Source organism: Myotis lucifugus, unplaced genomic scaffold, assembly GCF_000147115.1.
Source record: "Myotis lucifugus unplaced genomic scaffold, Myoluc2.0 scaffold_91, whole genome shotgun sequence".
NCBI classification, from domain to species: Eukaryota; Metazoa; Chordata; class Mammalia; order Chiroptera; family Vespertilionidae; genus Myotis; species Myotis lucifugus.
In genome coordinates this window covers 4514182-4524558 of record NW_005871139.1, presented here as the reverse complement: position 1 = coordinate 4524558, position 10377 = coordinate 4514182, and the positions used below count along the sequence as shown (strand labels likewise).

Below are 10377 nucleotides of genomic sequence, written 5' to 3'. Positions count from 1 at the left end.
GCTTAACCCACTGAACCCACCCCAGTTAGGCTAAAAGGTTTTTTGAGAGGAGTGGGAGAGAAAAAAACCCTGATGGACTGCCTCCCTGCACACCCCATACCGGGACCCAAAACCATGTGCCCTGATGAACCCTGAAACACCTCCGGGTCTCACCGCCAAGGGCAAAAATTGATAATTAAGACATCACCAGCCTTGGCTGGGTAGCTCAGTTGGTTAGAGCATTGTCCCAATAAGCCAAGGTTGTGGGTTCAAACCCAGGTCATGGCACATACAAGAATCAACCAATGAATGCACAACAAGTCATTGTTTTTCCCTCTCTGTGTGTCTCTCTGTATCTTCCTTCATCTCTCTAAAATTATTATTAAAAAAAAAGGCTTTACCAGAAAGTGATCAAAGGCCTTGTTCAAGTTCCCTCTGGCTTTAGAAAATATTTCTAAGGAAAATTATTTGGTCTTACCCTGCAAGTATCAAAAATTCCATCTTCATCACCTGCACAAAATGAAGTTATAGGAATTATATTCCCATAACTCTTATCAGAATTACAAACTTTTCGAGAAATATAATGCACTTGTGCTTCCTGTAACATTCTTGTAGAATTACCTATTGACAAACAAACAAACAAAAAGCACCAATAAGTGATTTTGGAGAGCAGGCATTTTGACAGTGATATAAAATTTTCATGTTGAATAGGTTTTCTTTCCAAAGTGACTGATTCAACAATTATGTAAAACTAGAGGCCCGGTGCATGAATTCATGTGCAGGTGGGGTCCACTTCTCCCACCTGATCAGGCCAATTGGCTGGACTGGCCAGGGGGAGGGACTGCGGGTGGTTGGCCAACTGGCCCTGCCCCTTGGTCGAACTCCTGGTTGAATTCCTGATCGAACTCCCAATCGAGGGGACAATTTGCATATTAGCCTTTTATTATATAGGACTAGTAGCCCGGTGCACAAAAATTTGTGCACTCGGGGGTGAGGGGGTGAGGGGTGGGGCCAGACCCCTCAGCCCGACCTGCACCCTCTGTCATGTTCCGAGATCCTGGCCACTCCTGGCCTAGGCACAGGCCTACAGGCTTGGGGCAGCCTGGCTCCCGAAGCCCCATTTTATCAAGAGAACAAAGTTGGCGTTACTTACAGCCCTCACCGAACCCAGTACAGTGCATCTGTGCATACAACTGCCTCGTTCATGTGCCTGCTTTACCCTACTGAATTACTAACATCTTGAGGACATAGCTCTGTCTTATCCTGCTTCAACTTCATGCCTGGCCTGGTGCCAGAGACCTGAGAGGGTTTGCTGAGTGAGTGAATAATGAGTGAGTGAATGAGTGAATGAATGAGCGAGTAAGTGAATGAGCAAGCAGCTACGGGGCGGGAACTTCTGCCGCGTTGCCATAGCAACGCGGCAGAAGTTCTGGCCCCGCTCCCGGCTGCCTGACGCAAACCCCGGGAAGTTCCCATCCTGCTCCCAGAGGCCCGGCACCCCTCTCCTGGCTGCATAGTTCGCGCAGGGCAAAGGTGGCCCGGGTTCTCTGCCTTTGCCCTGCCACCCGGCTCTTGCCTGCTACCTGGGTTTTGATCAGCTGCATAGTTCGTGCAGGGCAAAGGTGGCCCGGGTTCTCTGCCTTTGCCCTGCCACCCGGCTCTTGCCTGCTGCCTGGGTTTCGATCACCATCAGCAGCAGGCAGCTTCTTCCGCCCTTCCCCTTTTGCCTCCCATCATTGTGCCTACGTATGCAAATTAACCGCCATCTTTGTTGGCAGTTAATTTGCATATCACCCTGATTAGCCAATGGGAAGCGTAGCGGAGGTACAGTTAATTACCCTTTTTGTCTTTTATTAGATAGGATTGTATCAATGTATGTATGTATGTATGTATGCCTAGGAAGACTGTGGAAGAACATTCACCAAAATGTTAATGACCGTTATCTCTAGACTAGAGGCCCGGTGCACGAAATTCATGCAGGTGGGGGGGGTCCCTCAGCCCAGCTTGCACTTTCTCCAATCTGGGACCCCTCGAGGGATGTCCGACTGCCCTGGTGGGATCGGACCTAAACGGGCAGTCGGAGATCCCTCTCACAATCCAGGACTGCAGCCTCCCAACCACTCGCCTGCCTGCCTGATTGCCCTTAACTGCTTCTGCCTGCCAGCCTGATCGACGCCTAACTGCCTTCCCATGCTGGCCTGGTCACCCCCAACTGCCCTCCCCTGCAGGCCTGATTCCCCCCAACTTCCCTCCCCTGCAGGCCTGGGTCCCCCCCAACTGTCCTCCCCTGCTGGCCTGGTCACCCCTAACTTCCCTCCCCTGCATCACCCCTAACTCCCCTCCCCAGCAGGCATGATCGCCCCCAACTGCCCTCCCCTGCCAGTCATCTTGTGGTGGCCATCTTGTGTGTTGGAGTGATGGTCAATTTGCATATTACTCTTTTATTAGATAGGATAGTAGAAATTTCAGGTTATTTTTGCAGTCTTTGCTCTCTGTACTCCTGAAGGTCTTACAATAGAATCTATTGATTTTACAAAGTAAAGCTATTGTCAAGGACTAAAGACATAAAGCCTGAGGCCAATCTTTCTTCTGTTGTAAGTTGTGAATACTTTTATTTAATTTTACAATGATGCTAAGTCTTGAAGGATGGTGCACAGGAAAATAAAATAGATTTTAATTTACGTACTCCCCTAACTTCTCCGCTCATTCCAGAACATAAAGTGGTTCCTTGCTACACAAGAAAATAGGAAAATACAGGACAACACACCAAGAACCTAAAGGACAGATTGTGGAAAGATTTATCTGTAGAAAAGCTGCTGTAACAGCAGCACCGGATCCTACCAGCCCGTCTCGGAGGTGCAGCTGTCCCCTGCGGGAGCTGGGTGTTTTGTGTGCGCATTCTCCTTCAGCTTTCCTGTCAGCTTTCCTGGTAATGGACTTTGTCCCCTTGACTGCAGGTGGGCAGCTGTCCCATTCTCTGCTGGTGACACTGATTGGTCTGGACTTCACTATATTTAGTACAAGGGTGACCAACTGGAATCCTTATCCAGCTTTTTTTTTTTTTTTTTTTTTTTTTTAACCGGGGCTGCTGGAGAAGAATGTTTCACCCTAGTCACATGACTGTTTCGCTATAAATCTAAAGCAGCCTAACTCTCTAGTTCCAGCCTTTTGAGGACAGGCAGCCTGGGGAACTACAGTCAACATACAGAGAGAATAGGAGTTGGAAACAGAAATAAAATATATCCCAGAGCATTCAGATTCCTGGGTTGAGGCTTCCTGGAAGCTGGTCACATTTCTGCCCTTTATTTAAAAATAATTTCCAGTAATACTGGCTGCATATAAAAGAATACATGTAACATGTAAGTGATAACATGTAATAATAAAATGAGCACCTGGGAACCTACCACCCAATTTATGAACCTGGTGCAGTGATATTAAAAAACAAACAAACAAGAGATTTCAAAGTGAATATAAGAGGGAGCCCAGAAACAGATGTCTGGACTTTCTGTTCTATTCCACTGGTCACTGAGAATTTCTTTGCACAAATATAGCACTGACTCATTACTACAGCTTTAGATCAGTTTTCTTCCACAGGATTGTGTTGGCTATTCTTGGTTCTTTTAGAATGAGCTTTATAATTGTCTCAAAACTCATTAAGGTTTATCATTCCCTGGGTGGGGTTGTTTTTTCTCCAGTTTTGCAGATAGAATTGACATCTTTATGATACCCAGTCTTCCTATTCAACTATAAAGTATTTCATTCCATTTACTTAGGTATTTTTAATGTCTTTTAAAAATTGTTTAGGATTTTTTTTCCCATAAAAGGTCTACAATCTTTTGTTAGATTTGTTTTTACCTACCTAATTATTTTGGTATTTTTGTAAATGTTAATGTCTCTTCACTTTTCCAACATTAAAATGAAAATTTTAATCATAAAGCAAAGATAAAAGAATTTCTCAGTGAACAGTCATATGCCCACCTCCTAGTTTCTTTAATCTATAGTTGTTTCTGCAACTTTTTTTTAAAATATATTTTATTGATTTTTTACAGAGAGGAAGGGAGAGAGATAGAGAGTCAGAAACATCGATGGGAGAGAAACATCGATCAGCTGCCTCCCGCACATCTCCCACCGGGGACGTGCCCGCAACCCAGGTACATGCCCCTGACCGAAATCGAACCCGGGACCCTTCAGTCCGCAGGCCGACGCTCTATCCACTGAGCCAAACCGGTTTCGGCTGTTTCTGCAACTTTTATTTAGCTATTATTTTAAAATTATAGAAAAGTAGCAAGAATAGTATAAAGAACTGTTAAATACCCTTTACTGAGATTCACCAGTTGTTTTTTCTCACATTTGCATTATTTGCACTCTGTGTGTTTATAATTTTTTGAATCATTTGAGGGTGAACGGCAGCGATTGTTTAGAGTGCATTAGTTAAGAAAAGGACATGCCCTTATTAACCATAGTACTTTTATCAAGATTAGGAAATTGGAGAAACCAAGATGGCGGCATAGGTAAACACCGGAGATTGCTGCCTCGAACAACCACTTTAAAAATACAACTAAAAGATGGAACAGACATCACCCAGAACCACAGGAAGGCTGGCTGAGTGGAAATTCTACAACTAGAAGGAAAGAGAAAAGTATACTGAGACTCAGAGGAGGCACAGTACGGAAGTAAAATACTAAGGTGCGGAGGTGCATGCGGAGAGGGCTGGCGGCTGAGGGCGCGGTTGTTGTTTTCAATCTGGAGGGAGTCTCAGGCTCTGAGCTCCAGTTCCGGGCGAGTCTCTAGGGACCCAGACTCATACAGGAGAAGCGGGACTGTGTGGCAGCGGTTGGAACTCGAGGGCAGCTTTCTCTCTGAGGGGCTTGCATCGATTATGGGGACATTGAGAAACAAAGCCTCTGAGGGCAGGACTGAGAGCAGCCATAACTGCTAGCCCCGCCCTGTTGATCCCTTGGGACCTGCCCCGCCCAAGCCCTGCAGGGAGGCTTTTGCTGGATAGCCTCAGGCAAAGGCTAGATTAGCACCTCCCTAGAGATCCAGGAGCCAGGAAGCCCAGAGGTCAGAGTGGGACCATCCAGTTTGCACCTCCCTGGAAACATAAAAGACACACTCAGGGGGCAGACTCAGTGAGCACCAAAGCCCCATTGAAGCAAATCTTGCCCCAGAGGGGTGTCTCCAGCACAGAAATTTTCCCACTGCAGACACAGCTGATTCTCACAGCCAATTGGCCTGGAGGCCAATTCCTCCCAGTGATACCTACAACAATCAAGGCTTAACTACAACAAGACTGTGCACAAAGACCACAAGGGGGTGCACCAAGAGTGCCCTCCTCAGGTAATTGGGGAGGCTGAGCCACTGGGCCCTATAGGACACTTAGCACAGAAAATCACTTTATCAACACAGGGAAGCATAAAAAATGTGGAGACAAAGAAAGAGGACACAAATGACAGAAATGGAGGAAAGCAAACTACTGGATATAGAGTTCAAAACCAAACTTTTAAGGTCTTTCAATAATTTTCTAGAAACTGCAGATAAACTTAATGAGATCTACAAGAAATCTAATGAGACCCTCCATGTTGTGATAAAGAACCAACTATAAATTAAGCATACACTGACTGAAATAAGAATATCATACAGACTCCCAACAGCAGACTAGAGGATTGCAAGAATCAAGTCAACGATTTGAAATATGAAGAAGCAAAAAACACCCAACCAGAAAAGCAAAATGAAAAAAGAATCCAAAAATACGAAGATAGTGTAAGGAACCTCTGGGACAGCTTCAAGCGTACCAACATCAGAATAATAGGGGTGCCAGAAGATGAGAGAGAGCAAGATATTGAAAACCTATTTGAAGAAATAATGGCAGAAAACTTCCCCCACTTGGTGAAAGAAATAGATTTACAAGTCCAGGAAGCGCAGAGAACCCCAAACAAAAGGAATCCAAAGAGGACCACACCAAGACACATCATAATTAAAATGCCAAGAGCAAAAGACAAAGAGAGAATCTTAAAAGCAGCAAGAGAAAGAAAGTCAGTTACCTACAAGGGAGTACCCATATGAATGTCAGCTGATTTCTCAACAGAAACTTTGCAGGCCAGAAGGGAGTGGCAAGAAATATTCAAAGTGCTGAATACCAAGAACCTACAACCAAGATTACTTTATCCAGCAAAGCTATCATTCAGAATTGAAGGTCAGATAAAGAGCTTCACAGATAAGGAAAAACTAAAGGAGTTCATCACCGCCAAACCAGTATTATATGAAATGCTGAAAGGTATCCTTTAAAAAGAGGAAGAAGAAGAAAAAGGTAAAGATACAAATTATGAACAACAAATATGCATCTATCAACAAATGAATCTAAGAATCAAGTGAATAAATAACCTGATGTACAGAATGAACTGGTGACTATAATGAATCAGGGACATAGAAAGGGAATGGACTGACTATTCTTGGGGGAAAAGGGGTGTGGGAGATGCGGGAAGTGACTGGACAAAAATCATGCACCTATGGATGAACTCAGTGGGTGGGGAGTGAGGGTGGAGGGTGGGGTGGGAGCTGGAAGGAGGGGAGTTATGGGGGGAAAAAAGAGGAACAAATGTAATAATCTGAACAATAAAGATTAAAAAAAAAAAAAAGAAATATTCAAAGTGATGAATGCCAAAAACCTACAACCAAGATTACTTTATCCAGCAAAGCTATCATTCAGAATTGAAGGTCAGATAAAGAGCTTCACAGATAAGAAAAAGCTAAAGGAGTTCATCACCACCAAACCAGTATTATACGAAATGCTGAAAGGTATCCTTTAAGAAGAGGAAGAAGAAGAAAAAGGTAAAGATACAAATTTTGAACAATACACATCTATCAACAAGTGAATCTGAAAATCAAGTGAATAATCTGATGAACAGAATGAACTGGTGATTATAATAGAATCAGGGGCATAGAAAGGGAGTGGATTGACTATTCTTGGTGGTGGATGCGGGAAGAGACTCGTGCACCTATGGATGAGGACAGTGGGTGGGGAGTGAGGGAGGATGGTGGGTGGGAACTGGGTGGAGGGGAGTTATGGGGGAAAAAAAGAGGAACAAATGTAATAATCTGAACAATAAAGATTTAATTAAAAAAAAGATCAGGAAATTTAACACTGGTAAGTACTATTATTCAGTTCGCATTTAATCTCAGTGTATTTTATCTATTTTCCAGCTATCTATCTGTTATAGATTTATAGTCTAATTTTATTATAGTTTAATTTGAACCATTGACCCACTTCTATATTTGCCTATTCTGGACATTTTCTCATATAAATGGAATTATATAATATATGGGCCTTTGTGTCTGGCTTATTTTACTTAGTATAATGTTTTAGCATGTATCAGTACTTCATTTATTTTTATGGCTGGATAATATTGTCTGAATATATAATTTGTTTATTCATCATTGATGGACATTTACATTTTTTCATTTTTTTGTTAGTATGAATAATGTTGCTATGAATAGCTGAGTATGGGTTTTTGTGTGAACATGTTTTCATTTCTCTTGGGTATATTCCTACATGTGAAATTGCTGAGTTGTATGGTAATTGTATGTCTAAATTTTTTTAAAATATATTTTATTGATTTTTTACAGAGAGGAAGGGAGAGGAATAGAGAGTTAGAAACATCGATGAGAGAGAAACATTGATCAGCTGCCTCCTGCACACTCCCCAGTGGGGATGTGCCCACATCCAACGTACATGCCCTTGACTGGAATCGAACCCGGGACCCTTCAGTCCGCAGGCCGACGCTCTATCCACTGAGCCAAACCGGTCAGGCCTGTATGTCTAAATTTCTGAGGAACTGCCAAACTGTATTCCAATGCAGCTGTATCATTTTATATTCCCACTAGCAATGTGGGCTCTAATTTTTCATATCCTTGCCAACACTTGCTACTGCCTAAATTAAAAAAAAAATTTTATTTCAGAGAGAAAGGGAGAGGGAGAGAGAGACAGAAACATCAATAATGAGAATCATTGATTGGTTGCCTCCTGCACACCCTCTACTGGGGATCGAGCCTGCAACCCTGGCATGTGCCCCTGACTGGGAATCAAGCCAGGTGACTTCCTGGTTCATAGGTCGATGCTCAACCACTGAGCCAACCGACCAGGTACAACATAAATTTACATTAAGTGAATTATATCAAGTGAATGATGTTATAAATATCCAAATGGTCCTTGGCAAAAGAAAAGTTTCCCCACCCCTGTTTTAAAGTCTATTTTTGTCTGATATATATATATATATATATATATATATATATATATATATATATTGCTTGTTTGTTTCCATTTGCAGAAATATCTTTTTCCTTTACTTTCCGTGTCTTTTGATCTGAAGTGGGTCTGTTGTAGGCAACATATGTATGGGTCTTATTTTTTTATTTATTCAGCTAACTTATGTCCTTTTATTGGAACATTTAATCCATTTACATTGATTGTTGCCATTTTATAATTCATATTTTTTACCTTTTCTTCTTCTTTAAGTCCCTGTAATATTTTTTGTAATACTCATCTGGTAGTGGTGAACTTTAGCTTTTTATTATCTGGGAAGCTCTTTATCTCTCCTGCGATTCTAAATGATAGCCTTTATTCTCCTTAGATTCTAAAAGACTGCTGGGTAATCTTGTTTGTAGATACTTGATTTTCATCACTCTGAATATTTCGTGCCAGTCCCTTCTTGCTACAAAGTTTCTGTTGAGATATCATTTGACTGTCTAATCATTGGTTCTCAACCTTCTGGCCCTTTAAAACAGTTCCTCATGTTGTGACCCCCAACCATAAAATTATTTTCGTTGCTACTTCATAACTGTAATTTTGCTAGTTATGAATCATAATGTAAATATCTGATATGCAGGATGGTCTTAGGCAACCCCTGTGAAAGGGTCGTTCGACTGCCGAAGGGGTCGCGACCCACAGGTTGAGAACCGCTGGATGAGAACTCCCCTGTAGGAAACTGCTTTTCTTGTGCAGCTTTTAAGATTCTCTGTTTGTCTTTAACCTTTGGAATTTTAATTATGGTGTTTTGGTGTGAGTCTCTTTGGATTCATCTTGTTTCAGGCTGTGCATGCCCTGGAGTTGTATGTTTATTTTCTTAACCAGATTAGGGAAGTTTTCAGTCATTATTTCTTCAAATAGATTTTCAATGCCTTGCTCTCTCCTCTCCTTCTGGTATCCTTACGATGTAAATGTTATTACACTTGTTTTCCCAGAGGTCTCTTAAACTATTCCCATTTTTCTCTTTTTGCTGTTCTGATTGGGAATTTCTGCTAACTTGTCTTCCAAATTGCTGATTCAAACCTCTGTCTGTTGATCCTCTCTAGTGAATTTTTCATTTTATTTATTGTATTCTTCATTTCTGATTTTTTAAAAATGGTTTCCATCTCTTTGTGTAAATTCTCACTGAGTTCATCTAGTCTTCTTTTAAGTTCATTGAATATCCTTATATCCAGTGTTTTGAACTCTGTACCTCATAGTGTTTTGACTCTATTTCATTTTACTCTTTTTTAAAATATATTTTTATTGATTTCAGGGAGGAAGAGACAGAGAGAAAGATAAAAACATAAATGATGAGAGGGAATCAACTGCCTCTTGCATCCCCCTACTGAAGATTGAGCCTATAACCCAGGCATGTACCTTTACTGGGAATTGAACCATGTCCTCCTGGTTCATAGGTCGATGGTCAACCACTGAGCATACGGCCAGACTCATTTCATTCTTTTTTAAAAAATGTATTTTTATTGATTTGATTTTTTTAAAATTTTTATTTTTTAAAATATATTTTATTGATTTCAGAGAGGAAGGGAGAGGGAGAGATAGAAACATCAATGATGAGAAAGAACCATTGATCAGCTGCCTCCTGCACGCCCCCTACTGGGGATCGAGCCCACAAGCCAGGCATATGCCCTTGGCCGTAATTGAACCTGGGACCTTTCAGTCCACAGGCCGATGCTCTATCCACTGAGCCAAACCAGCTAGGGCTATTTTTATTGATTTTAGAGAGGAAGGGAGAGGGAGGGAGAGATAGAAACATCAGTGATGTGAGAGAATTATTGATTGGCTGCCTCCTGCATGCCTCTTACTGGGAATCGAACCCATAACCGAGGCACTTGCCCTTGACCAGAATCAAACCTAGGACTCTTCAGTCCACAGGCTGACATTCTAACCACTGAGCCAAATCAGCTAGGGATCATTTCATTCTTTTTCTAGAATTTTTTCTGTTCTTTCATTTGGGACATGTTTCTTTGTCTCCTCATTTTGGCTGTCTCCCTGTGTTTGTTTCTATATATTAGGTAGATCTGCTATGTCTCCCGGTCTTGGCTGGGTGGCCTTATGTAGCAGGTGGGACCCAGATGGCACAGTCCCTCTGG

General features: G+C 42.1%; 1 protein-coding gene across 1 annotated transcript in view; it reads right to left on the bottom strand.

Moving 5' to 3' along the window:
- The window catches only part of TMPRSS12 (transmembrane serine protease 12), a 33893-nt gene that overhangs the window by 3332 nt on the left and 20184 nt on the right, over positions 1–10377 (bottom strand). Inside the window, exon 4 of the mRNA XM_006091585.3 lies at positions 458–600. Within this exon, the coding sequence (XP_006091647.1) occupies positions 458–600 (143 nt within the window). The remainder of the gene's footprint in view (positions 1–457; positions 601–10377) is intronic.